Source organism: Nannobrachium achirus (genome assembly GCF_963921795.1).
Source record: "Nannobrachium achirus genome assembly, chromosome: 21".
Classification (NCBI taxonomy): domain Eukaryota; kingdom Metazoa; phylum Chordata; class Actinopteri; order Myctophiformes; family Myctophidae; genus Nannobrachium; species Nannobrachium achirus.
Window position 1 is genome coordinate 57,393,585 of NC_137828.1, and position 22,503 is coordinate 57,416,087.

Genomic DNA, 22,503 nt, shown 5'->3' on the forward strand with positions numbered 1-22,503 from the left:
GCCGAGCCTCGGGTTCCGTAAAAAATAAAATAAACTCTATTACCCTTCTCCAAAAAATATTTCAACTGCTCCTAGCGGCCTAACGGTGGATGTGTTGGTGAATCTAGTTTGTCGCCGTACGAACTTCCTTGCCTGTGTTATTGAGGAAAAACGGACGACAATGTTAAAAATCAGCAAAAGTGTCCGTTTTCAAGTTGCGTTGGACATCATCTCTGGATATGGAAAGGTCCAATTTGCTCAGTTCAAAGCTTGTTGGAAGTGTGACTTTGAGCGCATAATGACACCTTTTCGGGTTTTTTCGGGGGGCCCAGTTAGGGCCGGGCCTTCATTTTCAGACCCGTTGAGAACTCTGTCTATGTGTGTGTGTGTAGGATTGCTCTAACCTGGCTTACTGGACGTCCAGTTTGCCAGGGCTGTTGCTGTGGATGAGCTGGGAGGAGGACTCGGAGGCGGCGGCGTTGCAGGCCTGTATGAGCAGGTTCTTGTTCAGGTCTCCCAGCTTGGGGTAGGAAGGAGGCGTCATTTCCTCACCCTGCTGCCCCGGGCCTTGGCCGCCCACCCGCCCCTGGGCAGCAGCCAGGTCCAGCAGGTGCTCCAGGGTGCGGGCGTCGTTGCTCGTGTCGTCGCCCTCAGTTATTCCTCCCTCGGTGACCGGCGAGAAGTCCTGAGCGCTGGCCTGCTCGTCCCTGGACACCGGGCTGCGATGGATGGAGACACAGATCTGTGTTTACGCTAAAAAAATAACTGTGGTCGGCAGGTACGTTTTCTAGATCAGTGGTTCTCAGCCTGTGGGTCGGACCCCCAGGGGGGTCCCCAAATTATTTGGGTTGGGGTCCCCAGATGATTAGCTTAATGTGAAACATTGTTTTCTCACTCAACAGTAAACAAACCAACATAAAGTTTAAGTGTATAGATAGAGGGTATCTGCAAATTTTTAAAGTGACAATTTAAGGACTTTTTAATACCTCTAAAATGTTAAATTAAACATAGGCCAAATTGTCAAATATTGTGAAAATAGCCGATCTACATGCTCACAACGCATGTAGATCTGCTATTTTCACAATAGAACCGTGTTATACAAATTGTAATGCCTCAACTCTTAGTGCTCGTCAGGGTGGGGGGGTCCCCAGTTAAAATATGATTATTTTGGGGGTCACGGCCTGAAAAGGTTGAGAACCACTGTTCTAGATGGCGGGCCGCCCTCAATTGCCACAAGATTTTGTCATTTTAAGAACACGTTTGTGTTGGAGGCCATCATCTGTGAGCCTTAAACCTTCTAGACCAGTGATATTCAACTGGCGGCTCGCGGGCCAAATGCAGCCCCAGCAGAACTTTCTTATGGCCCCTGGAGAACATTCCATATTCCAATGTAAAAATAAATGTAACAAATTATTATTGGATGGTTGGTTGTACAGGATGACCATTTTGAATGTTCAGCAATTTATTGTTTCACCATGTTGCTAGGCAGCTCGGCAACAACAAAACAAGAGCTCAACAGATGAGTTCTGAGTGCACTTCAACCATCCACTTGAAACCATTTATGTGTCTTGAGTGGATGTTGTCCTTTTACCCCAAAGAAATAATTCACCTGGATTGTGTCCATATTCTCCATAATCATCAAAATACAAGCCTGTGATCTATAAAGGACTGGCACAGAAAACATCAAAATGCATGAATGCAGTATGAAGCAGGGCCGAATAATTTACCATAGCCTAATGGACATATTGATTGATTGATTGATTGAAGAATTTATTAGAAGTTTGCAATAGAAAAAAGTACAGTTTCATGACAGTACAAATCACTGGTACAAGGTCAACTAAAAGGAGATCCTAGAAAGCCGAGGCTTATTTCCACAGGAACCACACTTTAAGTATCTCATATAACATTGAAAGACAGACGGATAGAACATACTTTATCTAGGATAATATCAGTTTCAAAAGCATAACATCAAATACAAAGGCAGGAAAAAAAAAGAAAAAAAGGGGGGGGAGCATGGGGGCTTAGTCTATTTACAAGTCACGGGTAGCAGCTGTCTGAAGGTGACTTTTCATACCAATTTTGAAGGAGGCTAGGGATTTGCTCTCCTTTAATGCTGTTGGTACAACATAAGTTCAGGAGGAAAGACCACATCGGAGAACTATCTCCCCACCATGTTATTGCCTCCAATCTGGCTGACTTCTACTCCTCCCAAGCTCACCTGCTCGTGATCCCATTGATAACAACTCCTCCCTTATCTCCTCCCTGAAACCAATCAAGGGTTGTATTTATACACGACCACCTCCACCTGCCATCCTCTGATCCGTTTCTCGCACGGACACACACAAGCTCAGGCTCACCAACGTGTCCCTGGGTCAACCGAACCGATTAAATATAATATTAATGACACAATGTAGGCTACAATTCCTCCTCCTACAACCCACAACAGATGCCAGCTCGTACTCCAGCGATGCCATCACTTCTATCCAGCACCAGCAAGCGAGATCAAACACCAACCTTACAGTCCTGTTTTCATTCCGTGGCCACTAACTTTAACATGTTTCGCCAGCGGCCCGGCTCCACACGCCGTCTCGAGGCAGTCCCGGTTCGGCACATCACAACACCACCCCAGTCCTATCCTCACACAACCAGTCAGTCCAGTCCCGACCGCCACGGTGTTCAAGACACCTCCGCGGCTAGCGAAATAGCCTATTTCTCCCACGCCGCCATTCAAAGCCGGCTCGCTCCACGGGACTCCGCTACAACCCACAGCGATGACGTCACTCCCAGATCCAGAGTTGCTCAGCCGTGCCCATGATTTCCTGTCCAACACTCAAAGCTAAGTATCTTTTCACACACCCGACTCCTATACCCACAGCACATCCTCACCTACTCATTCGTCAACCTCCACCATTCTACATTGATTCACTGAATACTATCAGTCCCAACAACAATACAGGCTAGAGCAATGGTATTTTACAATGATCATTTCCATTGCAGCCCTACATTCACTGTAATCCAACAAAGCTCTGAATCATATTCATCCATACATCTATCTGTCCATAGTCACCACTCCTCCCCCCATCGTCCTCACCAGCTCACCATCTTGTTCTATATAGATAGATAGATAGATAGATAGATAGATACCTTTATTATCCCAAGGGGGAAATTTAGTTGTCCAGTTGTAGCACAGCAGTATACAGTTATTTACAAAGTTACAGAGAAGTAGGAAAAAATAGATAAGAGTAAAAACAAGAGCAGTACAGTACCAAAAAAGAGAGGGTGCATCAAATAGAGGGGGCGAATTAAATATAAGTATATATACATAAAGTGTCTTACAAAAAGAGACCAAAGCAGTCAATGCTAGTTAGTGCAACAAGTATCTCACTGTCATTGTTAAACAAGACACATACTCAGAAACTACCAACACAACCCAATAGTGCAATGTCGAAAAACAGTGCGAAAAAAACAGAAAAACTAGGCAGCGTGTCACCGCAAGACGCACATGAGCACTCTCCCTGGAAGGTCCTTAGAGGTCAAAGTCAATACAGCAATAGTTCCAACTTAATAGTGCAAAGTCAAAAAAACAGTGCGAAAAAAACAAAACAATAACAGCTCAGAGAAGAAGAAACTAGGAAGCATGTCACCGCAAGACGCACATGAGCACTTTCCCTGGAAGGTCCTTAGAGGTCAAAGTCAATACAGCAATAGTTCCGTCAGTCTAAGTTAGGAAGGAAGTCCTTTTCATTCGTCCGTTATGTGTCTCGTTGTACAGCTTAAGGGCAGCCGGTACGAAAGATTTTCCTAATCTCTCGCATCTCCGTCCTGGGTAGGCAAAGCGGTCGTTTCCTCTCTTACTCCAGTAGCTGGTGATCTCAAGTTGGAGGGGGTTGGAGGAGTTCTCCAAGATGGAGTCCAGCTTCCTCGCTGATCGCACCCTGGTTACTTCCTCCACCCCTGCAGAGAGGACCCAACGACAGAGCCTGCTTTCCTCACCAGTCTGTTAAGGTTTAACGTGTCACCTGCTCTGTTGTTGCCACCCCAGCATGTTATACCAAAGAAGAGGACACTTGCCATGACAGACTGGTAGAACATCTGTAACATCCTTTTGCACACACCAAACGATCTCAGTCTTCTCAGGAGGAACAGCCTGCTTTTCCCCTTGCTGTGAATCGCCTGCGCGTTGTCCGACCAGTCCAGTGAACTATTCAGGTGTACTCCGAGGAGTTTGTAGTTATCCACGAACTCAACCACCTCTCCGTTAATGGTGCTTGGCACCGGGGGGACTCTCTTGGAAGTACGGAAGTCCACCACCATCTCCTTGGTCTTGCTTGAGTTGAGCCTGAGATGGTTAGCCTCGCTCCACTGCACAAAGTCCCTAACCACACCATCGTGCTCAGCCGTGTTGTCACCCGAGATCTTGCTGACCATCACGGTATCATCTGAGAACTTCTATATCTAATAAACGGTGTCTAAAGGCTAACACCGTATGATCCTAAACAGCTTATCTAATCATCCATACATCCACCCATCCCTTCGGGTTATTAACCACTCCCCACACTATTTCTCTCATCAGCGTCCCATTGCTCTATTGATTAAAACGTGACATTTTACCTTCACAATGCATGGAACATCATCCATTTGCAAAACAAACACTCACCTCCCCACATTCTCCACCACCTAATCTTCATGCATACATTTTTACGCACGTGCTCTCTGCCACCTCCATGTGTTAATTGTCTTGCAAACGTAGGTCACAGTTAACTATGAAAACTGTCACACCTTGTCCATACGTATGTCTGTGAGTGAGTAATGCCTCTATGTCTATAGCTGCTAACCCGTTATGACATCTATTGTCGTGACATCTCATCGTGACATCATATTCTGCCTGTGTCCCTTGTATGCCTTTGTATGCTATACCGCATGTCTAGAGCTGACCCACGACATCACATTGTTGCGACATCACATCATCGTGGAATTTATTCTGCTAATGTCCCTCGTATGCCCATTGAATGCTATGCTGTATGTCTATAGCTGACCCATGACAACACATTGTCGTGACATCACATCGTCGCATTACATTCTGTCCCTATCCTCGTATGCCCAGGCAGAATTCCACAGTAACCATTGCACCATTTAAGGCAGGCTCAGCATTTATTCCAAACTACACCTACCAACATTGCATCCATAGCTGGTCTAGGCCTCTAGCCACAGCCAGCGATTGCCTGCCTGGCTTCCAGTGCTAACCATTACAACATCCCCCTCTAGCCATTCCTTCACGTCTGCCTTCAGCCCAGTAACCATAGCCAGCGACTGCCTACTTGGCTTCCAGTGCTAAACCATTACAACTTCCCCCTCTAGCCATTTCAATTACGGCTGCCTTCAGCCCAGGCAGCAGCCATAGCCAGCGACTGCCTACCCGGCTTCCAGTGCTATACCACTACAACATCCCCTCCTAGCCATTACTATCACGGCTGCCTTTAAGCCTAGCAGCCATAGCCTGCGACTGCCTACCTGGCTTCTAGTGCTAAACCATTACAACATCCCCTCCCACCCACAGCTGCCTTCAGTCCAGCAGCGATATAGCCAGTGACAGCCTACTTGGCTTCCAGTGCTAACCACGTTCACAACTGTTCCCTTGTTTGTTTTGTCATGCAATTTCCAGGTACGAAGTTCCACAGCCCATGTCGCATGCCCACCCATACCCACCACCTCCAGGCTCCCTCAAAGCAGCCCATGATGAATACCTCCTCCTCCCTCCGACCGGCACAGCGTGCCTCCTCCAACCGGCACAGCGTGCCTCCTCCAACCGGCACAGCGTGCCTCCTCCTCCCTCCGACCAGTCCTCCCTCTGACCAGCACAGCGTGCCTCCTCCTCCCTCTGACCGGCACAGCGTGCCTCCTCCTCCTTCAGTCACCAAGGCGTTTTGGCCCGCCTTTCTGTCCCGAAGGCACTTCACCAGCCTTCAGCCCCAAAGGCGCCTTTTCCCTCTCTGCCACCAACCAGATTCTTCCCTATTCCCCACTTCAGCCTCCACCATACCAAATGCATTTCCATGTCACAAATGTTTCCATGTCACAAATGTTCAATAAATGCAACTCAACGTCCGTCCCCGCTAACCGCCTCCATTTCTAACCTCCATTCCCCCCGTTAACCCACGCCGGTTAATTCCATTATTCATTCCATTATTCATTCCATTATTCTTCTCTATTCCCCACTTCAGCCTCCACCATACCAAATGCATTTCTATGTCACAAATGTTTCCATGTCACAAATGTTCAATAAATGCAACTCAACAGGTTCTCTGTACCCGGTCCGTCTCCCACCATCCCCATTCCCCCCGTTAACCCACGCCGGTTAATTCCATTACTCATTCCATTATTCATTCCAGGTCCAGTATTCATTCCAGGTCCAGTATCCATTCCAGGTCCAGTATCCATTCCAGGTCCAGTATTCATTCCAGGTCCAGTATTCATTCCAGTATTCATTTCAGGTCCAGTATCCATTCCAGGTCCAGTATCCATTCCAGGTCCAGTATCCATTCCAGGTCCAGTATCCATTCCAGGTCCAGTATTCATTCCAGGTCCAGTATTCATTCCAGGTCCAGTATCCATTCCAGGTCCAGTATTCATCCCAGGTCCAGTATTCATTCCAGTATTCATTTCAGGTCCAGTATTCATTCCAGGTCCAGTATCCATTCCAGGTCCAGTATCCATTCCAGGTCCAGTATCCATTCCAGGTCCAGTATTCATTCCAGGTCCAGTATCCATTTCAGGTCCAGTATTCATTCCAGGTCCAGTATTCATTCCAGTATTCATTCCAGGTCCAGTATCCATTCCAGGTCCAGTATCCATTCCAGGTCCAGTATTCATTCCAGGTCCAGTATTCATTCCAGGTCCAGTATTCACTCCAGTATTCACTCCAGTTTTCATTCCAGTTTTCATTCCAGTATTCACTCCAGTTTTCATTCCAGTATTCACTCCAGTTTTCATTCCAGTATTCATTCCATTATTCATTCCATTATTCTTCTCTATTCCCCACTTCAGCCTCCACCATACCAAATGCATTTCCATGTCACAAACGTCTTCGTTTTGTCGTTGTCTGTTTTGCATCTGTTCACGTTTCCCTTGTCTGTTTTGTCATACAATTTCCAGGTACAAAGTCCATTTAAAGGTTAAAGCAGGCACAAAAGCAAAAAGCAAAAAGCAAACTTCAGCCTACTCCATTTTGTTCTGATCTAGTGCATCCTATTAATTTACACTTAAAGACTAAATCAAACTACTGCTATGATTACCTTAACCCATTCCTCCTGTCCACCCGTGCCATCTGAGATCCACCAGATCTTGTCGCGGCTTCTTTTGGGCCCCCGTACTGTCCAGCCGCTCCTTCCTCATACACCCGTACAACCAATTGTCACTCCTATCTACACCCCATATCGTTCGCACTGATCGAACTAAACTAACCTTCCTTTACCCTCCCGGGTTGTTCCCAGGACAAGACCTCAAGGGTGTTTGCCTCTAACTAACGCATGGATCAACATTCCATCCGACTTAACTTACGACTTAACTTACAACTAATTTACATCAACGATGCTATCCCTCTGAATTTCTAGCATGGCCCAACTACCTGTCCACTTCTTACCCTGTCCTGACTCTCTCCACAGATGTTCTCTCCATACCTCCCACCATCCCATAATCAAATGCCTCGATCCTCTACCTGCAAAGTCTGTCTACATCCGTTCCAGCGGTCCAACCCTGCCCATGCCATGTGTTCGTGACAAACAAAGCACCACTTTTTGGGGCCTTAAAGCGTAAATCGGCGCCACTCCAGATCCATGGACCTCGGCGCCACCCCAGATCCAAGGACCCCAAAGCCAAACACCCAGGGTTCATCGCCCCCTGGAACCATTAACTGCCACCTGCTAGCACCCAGATCAACAAGCAACCATACCTCTTCAGCCCATCTCCACCACACAACTCATCTACACCACACAACTCATCTACACCACACCATCCTCAGTACACCACTCCATCACTCCATCCCTCAATCAGTCTCCATTCATACACACCGTATCCATTCAATAAATACAACCCAACTGCTATTGTTTGATGGTGTGGTCTTTACTAGTGAAATGCTGTTGGTACAACATAAGTTCAGGAGGAAAGACCACATCGGAGAACTATCTCCCCACCATGTTATTGCCTCCAATCTGGCTGACTTCTACTCCTCCCAAGCTCACCTGCTCGTGATCCCATTGATAACAACTCCTCCCTTATCTCCTCCCTGAAACCAATCAAGGGTTGTATTTATACACGACCACCTCCACCTGCCATCCTCTGATCCGTTTCTCGCATCCCTCCACCACCCCAATCTCCACACTTTTCTCATGCGCTCCACTAACATTTCCTTATCCTTTCCTTCAGGTTCCAGATGGGGCCTTAAAGCGTAAATCGGCGCCACTCCAGATCCATGGACCTCGGCGCCACCCCAGATCCAAGGACCCCAAAGCCAAACACCCAGGGTTCATCGCCCCCTGGAACCATTAACTGCCACCTGCTAGCACCCAGATCAACAAGCACCCATACCTCTTCAGCCCATCTCCACCACACAACTCATCTACACCACACAACTCATCTACACCACACCATCCTCAGTACACCACTCCATCACTCCATCCCTCAATCAGTCTCCATTCATACACACCGTATCCATTCAATAAATACAACCCAACTGCTATTGTTTGATGGTGTGGTCTTTACTAGTGAAAGGCTTGTGGAAGGGCGTTCCACATGTTGATGGTATAGCAGGAGAACGAGTTAGCGCCTTGTTTAGTGTTAAATCTACGTTGATGATGATTAGTGGAGCTGCCTCTGGTGTTGTGATCGTGAACATCCTTGACCTTTAAGAAGTAGTTTGCCAGGTACATGGGTATCTTGGAGGTGTAGTGAATCTTGTACACCAGGCCCATTGCAAGATGCTGTACTCTGTCAGCTACTTTGAGCCACCCCACGCTTTCGTGGTGATGATCGGTAAGGTGGGTCTGAGATGGAAGACCACGCACAACCCTAATTAGTTTGTTCTGGGCTGTTTGGAGCTTTAACTTTAAGGCAGCTGGGACATCGCGATACCAGACAAGGACTCCATAATCAATGAGGGGCCCAATAAGAGCACCTCCTAGTGTCTTTCGAGATTTAATATTGATCAGCGGGGCAACCCTTTGCAAGAAACGAATTCGTTGGTTGACTTTTTTGATTACCTTGGTAGTCATTTTTTCACTGGATAGGTTAGCCTCCAGGATGCAACCCAGGTAGCAGATGTGTTTTTTTCTTTCAATCACAGTGTCACCTACTTTAATTGTGAAGTTCTCAACTAGGCTAAGTTTCTGACTAGATCCAAAGAGGATACATTCAGTTTTACCTAGGTGAATTGAGAGTCTGTTGTCATTGAGCCAGGTGCAGATCATGTTTAGTTCACAGTTAAGGGCCTTTTTGTACATACAGTACATGTCCATTGTTGTGTCCATTTCTGGGTCTTGAGTGGATGTACCCAAATAAATAATTCACCTGGATTGTATCCATCTTCATATTCTCCATCATCATTAACTTCAAGCACATCTTGTGCTTTTATCAGTCGGTGTAAACACTTCACCTTGCCAGCCTGCCTCAAATACTCTTGCCGCAAAGACGCTTCCATGACAATGACCCATGAAGATCACACTGAAATACTGTATCTGGCACAGAAAACATCAAAATGCATGAATGCAGTAGCCTAATATGCAGAGATGGGCACAAAATCCAAAAATTTGAAATACAAATAAAAAATAATATGTGAAATACTTACCAGGATACTGTTACCAGGATAGTGCATTGGTGACAGTATCATTGTCAGTATTATTAGACAAACTTCTGACCAAGTATTTATATTTTTTCTTATTTTTAAGTACTTTTTTGTATTTTGTGCCCATCTCTGCCTAATGGACATACATGTCCATTGTTGTGTCGTATCGGAAATATAGCAAACGGTGAAACAGTTAACCATGAACATTTTCGTTTCTGTTCTGTTGTCACAGTCTTGTGGCCCCCGACTTCAATTGATTTTACAATTGTGGCCCACTGCCTGATCTAGTTGAATACCCCTGTTCTAGACGTTGTATAGTTCTATTTTAATCTACTGAGTGAATCTCCTTTCCATCTAGATTCTTTGCATTCTGTTGAGTACTGCTGTCAAGGTTAAGATCCGCCTGAGCAATATGCTAATTTACCAATGTGTATTTCACTGTCTGTGGAACAGACAATAACAGTTGAAATGGCTCTCTGAATGTCATTCAAAAGGAATACTCCTTCATAGTCCTTTTCCAACAAGAGCTCTTTCATGGTTCAAGGTCTCTTTTCGTTAGAACAGGGTGGGAAAAAAACAGTGTTTTGTTTACAGTAAGTGAAAACACACCTTTGGATATTTTTCTCAGAGTGGTTCCTGCTCCTTACCGCCATGTGATGACTCTCACTAGAGATGAATGTTTCCGGTACAGTACTGTACTACATACTCACACAAGAGCTGTCTATAAGCATGTGAGAGGCATGCTAGGCATTTGGAGATGATAAAATATGTAATTGGGACGAACATAAACAATGAATATATACTGTACATCTGCACACTGGAAGACCGTTGAAGTTCCTCTTAACGCGCAGGGTAAGAAGCATCCTGTTTAACTGGGGGAGTTACATTGCTCATTCCTTGCTTGCTGTTTGCTGCTACCTACATGCTGTCTGTGCTGCTTCATTTTGAAAACAATGCTGTTCACTACCCTCTACCACCCCAGCCACCACCTGTCCTTTTGGATCTACTTTTATGTCCCATGGGGGATTCAGAGTCCCTGTTGGTAGGGAAATGTGATGTGATGTGCTTTCTCAGAGTACCTCAAAGAAGATCCAATTCATCACCAATATAAATATATTGTTCACTTTAAATATTCAATAAAAATATGTTATGCATTCATGAGTTTGTCCTGACTGAACTCTGGTCGCAAATCTCCCACTCTCACTCTCTTTCTCTCTTGCCCATACAAGATATATTTTGTTCAGACTATTTTTGGTTAAGTATAATTTACTGGACATGTCTTTCTTTACATAGAGAGGGCACTTATTTTGAAATAAAACCCTTGCATTCAAGTGCAGGAGAGTGAGAAAAAGACAATTCTGTTGAGTGCTGCCTTTGGGTACAGCATGGAAAGGAGGCATTTGGCATTTCTTTTACTATAGTAAAAGCTGCATCAATGGTATGGAGAGACATAGGGGTAAAAGGGCTCAAGCCCCCTTTGATGCCTCTGTGTGCACTTGCCTGGAGTGGTAGTAGCACAGACATCTTACAGTACCTGACATCCATGGACTGGACTCCGTCAGAGAGTTCGTCCACACAGCTCTTGGCCTCCAGGGGTCCCAGGGAGATGACGGGGGGCTCGGGAACCAGGAGGGCCTCCTCCTCTAAGACCACGTCGGCTTCACTCCTCAGCTCAGGCACTGGAGGATGAACACACAGGGTTTGTAATAAATAAATACAGTATATGGAAACTGTTCTCACGTCTTTAATTTTGAATTTCTCTAACATAAATCTTCTCTTCTGGGCTTCCCTGGCACAAAATATATTTCAGACGGGGGGTTTCTGTAGCCACATACATATCATACTTGACATGAAAAAGCTTGAGAACCACTGCTGTTTTAGACTTTTGGGTAAAATGTCATGCTCTTTCTGACCAATGGGGGGTGCTGCAGTCCAGCTTTATTGGACACTGCTGAGTCACACTGCAGCTGACTCACACACACACACACACACACACACACACACACACACACACACACACACACACACACACACACACACACACACACACACAATGTGTGTAATGTATAAGGGTGCATTCAATGAAAACAATTCCTTTAACTAAAATCTTTGCACATCTTTGCACATCTTTCTGCCAATAGGTTGTTTTGGTTGTCAATAAAGGCCCAAATCAGTTTTGATTCTTGAAGTGGCCTGACAGCACCTTTGACTGTAGCTTAGAGCAGTGGTTCTCAACCCACCAAAATCAATTAATAATATAATATGGAGATCTCTGTAGGACCCGTTTTGACCATCTGTTTGCCTGTGTCCATTTATGCCCATAATGGAGTTATCTGTCTCTAAGCGTCCATTTTATGCCCATATATGGAGATCTCTGTAGGACCCGTATTGACCATCTGTTTGCCTGTGTCCATGTATGCTCATATATGGACATATCTGTATCTGTCTGTGTCCCTTTATTCCCATTATGGAGATCTCTATCTGTCTGTGCCTCCGACTGTTCCCCCTTTAATGCAAACCCCATTATACCTGTCGTCATATATGGACACAGGCCATATGTTTGCCTGTGTCCATTTAAGCCCATATATGAACATCAGAACACGTCATACTGATGACATTCAATACGTAACCATGGCATTTTTTGTTGACTCATGTGGCGTACGTGATGTCAGAGCCTTTTATGATGTGATGTCACAATGAGTCAGCGATTGCGCCGGTTTCCTCAGAAACAGCCTGATGTCAACAATCATCTCCGCATATGGAGATTCAGAACGTTTCGCGCCGGTTCGGGAAAACCGCGCATCGGGTCGGGCCGAGGCCCGGCACTGCACTCCGCGCCGCGGCGGGGAACGCGCGTGCCGAATCTGAAGCTGGTGGGACAAACGGTTCTCGAGATACGCGGATCACATCTACGCACACACGCTCACAGAGATTTCTCGCATTTATAGTAAGATATTAATAATAATCAACCCACTCACTCAAGAAGTGTAGGGTTGAGGCATTACATTTAGTTTGAATCGGTTCCACAGATAAATACTGCAGATGGTTTCAGAGAGTTACTTCTCTGAAAGAGTTACTTCTCTAAATATTTGCCTCTTTCGTATAGTATTTTAACAATTTGGCCAATGTCTGACCAGTTCTTAAAGAATAATTTGTTGATTACTTTTGATACAGTAATGGTCTTTTTCTTTTCTTTCTTTGTTGTATTGATTGTATGACAAAGCATAGTAATCTATATGTACGTCACTTCCTGAACTAGTAATTCAGTTACACTGATGATGGCCTAACGGCCGAAACGCGTCTGCATGTCCTGACTACTGCTGCTGCTGTTTATTTATTAAAAAAGACTCTTATAACGTGAGTGCGGGTTGCTTCTCTTCATAAAGTCACTAAATGCCAGCCACTCCTCCATACCATCACAGAGCTAGGTTATTGTAGGTGTATTGTAATTATACTTGTGTTTATCTTTGGCAGCCTATAGGACATGGTTCATAGGTTGGGCTGAAAGAGGCTTTCAACAACTTGGGATGCCAAAGAAATCAGCTTAACGCCTTGCACAATTTAGTGCACTCTCTTTTATCATTGGTAGCTGCCAAACCCATGGAGAGGACGCTGTTATTTGTACCCTTGATGGGGTGTTTGGGTATTTTTCAAAGATTTGGGACTACTAAAAGGAGGGAGCCGTCAAAAGTGACATCAGTCTTCACATGACTTAGCAGAGTGCCAGAAGTTGAAGTTCATATCTCTGCTAACATTGTCCCATTTCAAGGACGGCTGCTTTCCATTTACCAAATGGGAAGTTTGCACAGCCGAGAGAAATAGTTCTTCACTAATGTTTCGAAGCACTATTGTTTCGATCGAGAGAGAGAGAGAGAGAGAGAGAGAGAGAGAGAGAGAGAGAGAGAGAGAGCGCACATCCCCGGGTAGCACAAGGAAGCTGTCCAAAAGGCCAATGAATATTGCCCTCAAATAATATTTGTTCATTATTTTATTTATGTGCATATCATATTCAGTGTAAATGTCAGCAGTACCATAGTTAATTGGCTGTCCACTCATGTCACCATGACCCACAAGCCAGGTGGTAAATTAGTAGGCTACCTGCTGTTTGATCAGTGCTGGCGAGTTACAGGGAAACCCAAAAATGTGTGATGTAATGACTGACGCTGCAAAGCCGACAGCAGCGGAGCACAATGGAGCCTGTACGCTGCCATGGTGATTATGTTGTAACGGTTTAGGCCGAATAGTAAAATGTTTGGGGTGCCAGCCAGGGAGTTAACCTGAAAAAATGGCCAAAACCATTACACAAGGCTGCTATATAGAGGGTAGTAGGCACTCTCGCATATACACAACCTCTGGGAATACAGGGGTTCGTTCATTAAATAACACGCAATAACGGACACAACACAGTAACTTGCAGTTCAAAGGTAAGTTATATTGAAAGTTCAGTTCACGTATTCACAGTTCAGTTCACAGTCACGTTTCAACAATAGCGTCGCGCATCACAGTTTGCATACAACCCGACTGTTCACGTCCCCAATCCCCACTCCAATGTTAATGCTGCCACACGTACGCACGTACGCAGTTGTACAATGAAATCTCCTTGTTTGTATTCGCACCGCACGTCTGCACGCACACACGCACGCAGTTGTACAATTAAATCTCCTTGTTTGTATTCGCACCGCACGTCCGCACGCACGCAGTTGTACAATGAAATCTCCTTGTTTGTATTCAAATGTAAACAAATGGTTTGACAGGAAGGAGAGCGGACATGATGTCACACACTGCCAGATTAGCGCGTCACTGCCTCCTAGGGAGAAACCATACTGACACACTGCTGTTCAACTTCAGCAACTTGTATTAAAGATCTGTGTCTTGACATCTGACATTCTATATCAATTATTATATTAAAACATACAGTAGAAGGCCTACCTTTAACCCTATAGCCAGGCTATTTGAAAATAGACGATCTACAAGCTCACAGCGTGTCGCGCTGCGACGCATCTATATGATCACAGCAGCTGCGGCCCATGATCAAGCCTAATTCATTTATTGTCCGTCCCGCGACGGTGCTGCGTGCAGAGAATAGCAGACCTCCAAGCTCATGTTCTCAGCGTGCAATGCTGTTGCGGCGGGGTGAAGTTAAATGTCTCTATTCATGGGTTGCATTTGTAGTCCTACACCAGCCATTTTGAGGACCAACACAGGTGTTTTGATTAACGTAGTACATTGGTTCTATGCCAATCAGACAAATTGAACACCTGTGTTACACAGGTAACCCTAAAGATCAATATGGCCGGTTTAGGACTACAAATGCAACCCATGAATAGGAGCGTACCACATATCTCACCTGCCACAAAGAAGAGGTAGGCTACCACTACGAATTAACTGAAACATGCGCTGAGGCTGAGCCATCCCCAAAATAACACATTTGGGGAATTGATTACATGAAACAGGCACCTAGGCATGCAGTCTCTAATGTTGGTTGGCTAAACTAGAAATCTGTTCGTCTATAAAATAAATAATAATGTAATAATGTATATTCCTTTCTTTTTCTTTTTCTTTCAACATTCAACTTTCCCTGATGGGAGTCGACTTATGTAATCAAGTCAATTGAATCGATTTGTTGATTTTTTTGGTTAATGCCCTACAACATACAGTACATTTTTGGGAAACCCGTTTTAGAAGACATTTTTCGAATCGGATTAATAGTCAGGGGATATTAATAAAACCTGGGAATAAATTCCTTATCAAACAATTTCCTCACTAATTAGTAATGTGCTCATAAAGGTGTCTAGTAACATATCTAACAAAGTTTGAAACTTAAAATCCCTAATCTTTGATTGCTAGGGTAACTTTGAGTCCTATTCACTTACTATATACACTATACTATAAAGGAAAAAATCAAACCTCTGTTCGAAGTGGAGCTGTGTGTGTGTGTGTGTGTGTGTGTGTGTGTGTGTGTGTGTGTGTGTGTGTGTGTGTGTGTGTGTGTGTGTGTGTGTGTGTCTGGCCTGAACAACAGCGCCCTCGTGTGGTCACAAAAGGTCCTGTAGGCTACAGACACGCAGACAGACAGACCCACACACACGGCCATGTATAGGGAGCTTGTGTTCCACACAGCTCCAAAAATGACTCCCAAAAAATCGGCTTTAAGTGGGATGTGAGGGGTCTAACTAGGTGTTTTTAATTGTTCTGAATCCATTGCAAGCATTTGTTTTGCATGAAAAACATTCCTTGGGCTAAATATGGACCCCACAAAATGATGGTTTAGTGATGACTCATCACTGATGAGTCATAACTTTTCACAGTTCTGTGGGGACCATATTTAGCCCAAGGAATGTTTTTTGCTCCAACATCTGACATTGTAAGGGCTCCAAAAAGATTCCGGGCTCTGAAGCATGGCCTACATCTGGCCTACACACAAAGCGCTCAAAGTTTGTTTTACGCCCAGGGTCACATTGGCCAAGCTTCACAAAATGAACTCATAAATAACACAGCTCACTTCACACTAGGTGTGATTTTTGAGATGGGGTCGGAGGCCAGAATAAATTACCTTGACATGAAAAGGTTTGAGAACAACTGACATATATTATAGAAACATACGTTTTTCCGAGAAAAAAAAAATTAGGATTTCAAAGACATATTGTAGAATCAGCCACAGGTCTCAGTGCGTTAATACAATGATAAGTACTCATTGTCAGAGAATAGTACATAAAGCTAGTGTTTCATAAATAACCTTTGTATTTACCGAAAGGGAAGTTTCCAGGACCGAAGGAGGAATTAATTACTTCACTATTCTCTTAAAGCGTTCATTTTCACCTTCCGCTTTTTGTGACTTTAACGGAGGTTAGGTTTAGGGTAAGGGTTAGAATGGGTGTAGAAAAAATGACACGTAGTAACAGCGAAGCTATCCCATCAGGACGTGTACGCCAAGCCAGATCTGACCAAGAAGGTGAGGTATGGCCGAGGAGAGAGAGAAGGAGCGAGAGAGAGAAGAAGGCAACCATCTATGTGACTGTAAACCACCCTGACCCCGGCAAACTAAAGTCACACACTGAGTTTTATGAGAGGGAAGGCACTTTGGATATCATCTCCATAGCACTGTCTAGCACGCACATTCACATGTGAAATGTTCCATTCCAGGTTGTGTTATTGGCACACATAGCTTAGCTCGGGGGGAGAGAGAGAGAGAGAGAGAGAGAGAGAGAGAGAGAGAGAGCGCACATCCCCGGGTAGCACAAGGAAGCTGTCCAAAAGGCCAATGAATATTGCCCTCAAATAATATTTGTTCATTATTTTATTTATGTGCATATCATATTCAGTGTAAATGTCAGCAGTACCATAGTTAATTGGCTGTCCACTCATGTCACCATGACCCACAAGCCAGGTGGTCAATTAGTACCTGCTGTTTGATCAGTGCCTGCTGCCTGCCTAGTGGCATCAGTCTTTCTTTTGAGTCCACAGTGAGAGGAGCTAAAGGTGTGTGTGTGTGTGTGTGTGTGTGTGTGTGTGTGTGTGTGTGTGTGTGTGTGTGTGTGTGTGTGTGTGTGTGTTCAGGAGGGTATACGCATCAGTACCAGGAGCAGGAGGCATGTCTATTTCTACACTCTTCCGTGTCCTCTTCATAATCTCCTCAATTCTCTGCAGGGTTGGAAAAAAAAGAAAAATGACAAACAAAACAAACTTATTTTTACTATTTCAGGTAGATGTAAAGACTATAAGTTATCAACAGAAATGTGTCCTCATTCTGTACAGATAGACTGATTTTTATCACAGGCTGTAATGCTCTCAATACATTTTTCAAAACTATTATTATATGCCAGAGTTAGGAGCCATTCATTGGTTTGCACATTAATAAAGAATTATTTTCAAATCTTTTTATTGAATTTTCAAATGGAAATAGCCCAGAGGCGGGTAGACAATCTCAATAAATACATCATCACATATGGATATCTAAGTACATTATTATGAGAATGAACAAAACCCATCCCCTATCCCCCCTCCCCCCACCCTCAATCCCCAGGACGGTTGCACACCAGGTTTCAGTAAAACAAAGATTTTAATAAAAATTAGTACAGAAAGAAGAAAGAAGAAAAGTAAGAGAGCAGAGTATCATATCAGATTATTCTGAGGCACCCCTGGACTGGTATCACGGCACCCACTTTGAGAAACCCTGGTGTATACCTTCTTCCTCTGTAGTCTCTCCTGTTCCTCCTGGATGTGCAGCAGCTCTCTCTCCTGCCTCTTCCTCTCGGCCTCCCGCTGAGCGCGCAGAAACGCCTCCTCTCTCTGAAAGCAGTGCAGTCCATTCAATCGTTATGAGAGGGTTATGAATTACTGATGACTCCATTCATTGGTTTGCTACTGGGCTGCTGGCTCATTTGCTGAGTGCCCCAGAAGCGAGGGCAACAACAGCCTGATTAAATGTTTATATTGAGGATAAGCCAACATTAGCCAAGACTGTGGTTCCCAAACTTTTTTTGCTCAACACCCAAAAGAGAAATTAGCCGTTTGCCCGGGACCCAAACTAGTGAAAAAAGCTCACAACGCGTCGCTTTGTGCTGTGGTGCAAGCTTGTAGATCAGTTATTTTCACAACTAGTTAATTATTATAATTTTTTGGAATTTCTTATATTTGGGAACCAGTGAGCTAAGCTACGCTCGGACAAACCCAATACCGTTTCTGTCAAGTGATAATCCATCTAGCCTTGTAAGAGAAATGACCGTCCAGATAGAAACAGATAGAGAGATAATGTAAAGGTAAAATACTGATATCACAGTAGTAACAGTAGTACGCAGGCTCGAGGCTCAAATAAAAGGTGTCAAATAATGTATTTAAAAAATACTACTGTTGGGTGGGGAAGCAGCTTTTACAGTAGTTTTTATGCACCACATAATCTGGAACAACATTTTAGAACACAAAATTTTATAGAAACGGCCTCATCAGGTCTTAATGGGTTAAATTCAACATGTGACCTCTGACCTCTCTGTCCAGCTGGTCCTGCATGTCCTTCCACCTCCTCTCCTTCATTCTCCTCTCCTCCTCCTCCCTGCTCTTCCTCTCCTCCTCGCGCCTCCCCTTCTCCTCCTCCGCCAGCAGGGCGGCTCTCTCCTGGCGCTCCCGCTCCTCCTGCTGTCTCCTCTGCTCCTCCTCCGCCCTCAGCCTTAGCGGGGAGAGAGAGAGAGACGCAAAACCCAACAATGAAAACAACTCAAATGCAGTAAGATATACCGTTGTTTTGGGTTGAGAATTGAGATTGGCACATTTCCTGGGGCAGTCTGTCCAGATCATGCATGTCACACGTGTCTTCTTCTTTTTAATTTTTTTACTCTAAAAAAAGCATCTGCAATGTAGTGCATTTGAAACTACATTGCAGTGCACATCACGGGGTGATCACTGCTTGCCTCCTGTGAAATGTTTTATTTTTATTTTTGTTTATTTTATTTTTATTTTGTTGCTGAGTGAGGTCAGCAGACAAAGTGACATGAGTGAGATGAAAAAAACCTGAGTGAAATGTGCCAATGTGAACCAGAAACATCGGTACATGACACATTAGAGTTCTCAAATTCTGCCCGAACCCGAAAAAGAATGAAAGAAATCATTTACCCCCCAAAAATTCAACTGCCCCTAGTGGCCTAGCGGTAAGGCTGCCGGAAATGACAGTGGATGTGTTGGATGCAGCTCAATGTGAACATTACTGAGGCTGAGGCATCTAGTTTGTCGCTGTCCGAGGTGAGCTTCCTAGCCCGTGTTATCCATTATATAATTTTAGAGAGAGGTCAGTCAGTCAGTCAGTCAGTCAGTAGGTCAGTCACAAATGCATTCCCACCTTTATCTCTTCAGCAACTGATCCCAATTTTCACATGGCATTGGCCATTAGCATTATACAGAGGCTGACGGAGCCCGATTTCCATTTTCACCAAATTCAAGCTATTTCTTAGCGTTTTTATACCACTTCTGTTCAACTCAACTTCAGCCTGTTGTCAGGGCAACGGTCCGTTCCTCCAGGCCATGGGATCTGTAACCCCACACCCACCAATCTCACAGTTAGGAATGTTGCAGTGTCTCTTAGTAGAGGAGCCTATGTATTTCCGTAATTTTGGAATGTTAATTTTTGGAGACATGTACATCTTGATTCTTGGGGTTCTCAGAATGCCAAAAAAACATGTCTCCAATTTTTCTTTTGGGGTTTAGCATGTGTAATTAGCATAATTAGACAATTAATTGACAATTAATTATCTCTCTCTCTCTCTCTCTCATGTGGTTTGCCTGCATGCACGGGTCACTCATGCACCGGGTGCATTTGATGTGTGTCTTATCTTCCGACGGGTATGGCAAAATTATGTAGAGCAAGCGCATACATCCTCATACTTCTATTCACCTAATTTAGCTGTTAAATTATTTGTATCCATCAAAAAATATACACTCCTCCATGGGCTGCTCCTTACATTATGATGCCCCCACATATTCTCACGCACGCACCAGTTACAGTTACTTTCTCCATAACCCACACTCTGCACATATATTGGAGCACATATCTTCAAACGGGTAAGGTCTAGTTAAAGAAAAACGGGCGACAATGGCCAAAACTCAATCGAGAATCTGCTCTGTTCAAAGCTTGTTGGATGCATGACTTTGAGGACATTAAGTGCATAATGACACATGTTCAGGTTTTCTGGGTTTTCTGCTCTAAAAGTATGGTAATTCTTTGGGTCGGGTCGGGCCGAGCCTCGGGCCTGTTGAGAACTCTAACACACACTACAGGAGAGGGCTGTGTTGTCAAAATCGTATGCAGAATATTCAGATTACCATATGATTCACAATACTTTTTGCTGATCAATTGCTAATCGATAGAGATAGCGACTGCAGTGCAGCCAAATAGGGAGGAAGTTCTATTTTTACAGGGTAGTTCAAATTACACTGTCTCTTGTCTCTTTGTTTTCAGCACCAGAAATGGGGAGTGAAATGAAGAATGTAATCTCTAATGAATAGGCTACAAAATAGTATTCCTGTAATGTTTGTGCAAAAAAAAGGGGTCAAATTTGTTCTCCTGCTAAAATGTGGAACGCCCTAACGAAGGCCTTAAAGGAGTGTAAATCCCTAACTTCCTTTAACCCATTTAGTGCTCCAGACATGAACGGGTTAAATGTCCAGCGTGCCTCTCGCAGGGCTCCATACGCGGCCAGTATCTTATTTTGAAGGTCAGAAGTCCATTGCGTAAACACTTCCGGGTTGACGTCATGACGTCATTCAACCGAAGCGGTCGTCACCCCATGCCGTGTCTAAAATGGCCGATCGATGCCTTTGTTATTATGTTATAGTAGCGAGAATCTAATGCCATCCTTGGCTTTAAAAGTGTTGTTTGGAGATAATGGACATTAAAGATGAGATTCCCCGTCGGCCTCCATGTTATGGGATTACTATTTTGTGCACGTGGATCCGTGATGATGATGAATCGCCGAGGCCGATCGTGCCAGGACCTTCCGCCGGGCTATAGGGTAGGAGAACCGGCGTTACTCTTTGTACAGTATTTTACGCGAGTATACTCGAGATCGGCACTCTAAATACTTGAGTATTTTAAGTATACTCGGGATCGGCTAGAAATGAGTTAAAACTGCTCTGAGAAACCACTTATAGGCGACTGCTAATCAAAACTGGTAACACTAAACCTAGCCTAACCTTACCCTCCACCGTACCCTTCTATTCTATTTTAAATTGTAAATACCATTTATTTTTGTTAACTGTTTTTCTTCCTGCATGGTACTGTGCTCTATCTGTCTGTCATTCAATGTTGAGTGAGTAAAAAAAAAAAAGGATCTCTATGTAAATAAGCCTCGGCTTTCCTGAGCGTATCCTTTTAGTTGACCTTGTACCAGTGAACTGTACTGTCATGACACTGTACCTTTTCCTATGCAAACTTCTAATAAATACTTCAATCAATCAATCAATCAATCAATCAATCAATCAATCAACAAAGTGGCACAAAAGGAAACTCCTTTCCCACTTATTACCAAACTGCAGCTCCTTGCAAATTGAAAATAGAACTAGTGCTTTCTAATCAAGATTGGTTTGGTTTGCTTTTCAAGTCGCACGATTCATAGCGTCGTCAACCATGTCGTCTCTGTCGGGTGGAAACCTCACATGTCCAAAACTGTTCCTTTTCAGGATTCAAATACAAAAACAGCAAATGCAGCAGATCTACAAGCTCGAAACGCACCTTTTCGCGCCAAGTTCCGAGTTTGTGGATCTGCTACTTTTTGTGCGACGCTGTAGTATGATCAAGTTGGGCGTTCATTTACAAAAAAATCAAACCTCGGTTCGAACTGAAGCGGTGAATTAGAGCAGTTCCAGAGCTATGTTTTTGATTCAGATGGGTCCCAGGGACATTTTATGAGTCCCGTTTTTACTGGTGTGTTTGTGTGTGTGTGTGTGTGTGTGTGTGTGTGTGTGTGTGTTTTTTCTTTTCTTTTTTTTTACCGCAACGTGCTCTCTCTCTCTCTCTCTCTCTCTCTCTCTCTGTTTTCTCCGTGGGGTTTGTAAGTTTCACTTTCGGTTTAGAAATCAGCATCGCTTGCTCTGTCTGGCTCTCTCGGCTCTCTCTCTCTCTCTCGCGCGCGCATGCGCAGATCCTGTTCATACTGGACGGTGAGTGAGTGAGTGAGTGAGGACAAGGCATGGGACAGACATGA

The 22,503-nt window shown here is 44.3% G+C and overlaps 1 protein-coding gene across 1 annotated transcript in view; it reads right to left on the reverse strand.

Annotated features, from left to right (window-relative positions):
• Positions 1 to 388: 388 nt before the first annotated feature.
• The window catches only part of map7d2b (MAP7 domain containing 2b), a gene marked incomplete at both ends in the record, with an annotated part of 61,835 nt that continues 39,720 nt past the window's right edge, over positions 389 to 22,503 (reverse strand). The window contains 6 exon segments of the mRNA XM_080751843.1: positions 389 to 700; positions 703 to 721; positions 11,349 to 11,493; positions 17,392 to 17,455; positions 17,999 to 18,103; positions 18,797 to 18,977. Of these exon segments, the coding sequence (XP_080607969.1) occupies positions 389 to 700; positions 703 to 721; positions 11,349 to 11,493; positions 17,392 to 17,455; positions 17,999 to 18,103; positions 18,797 to 18,977 (826 nt within the window).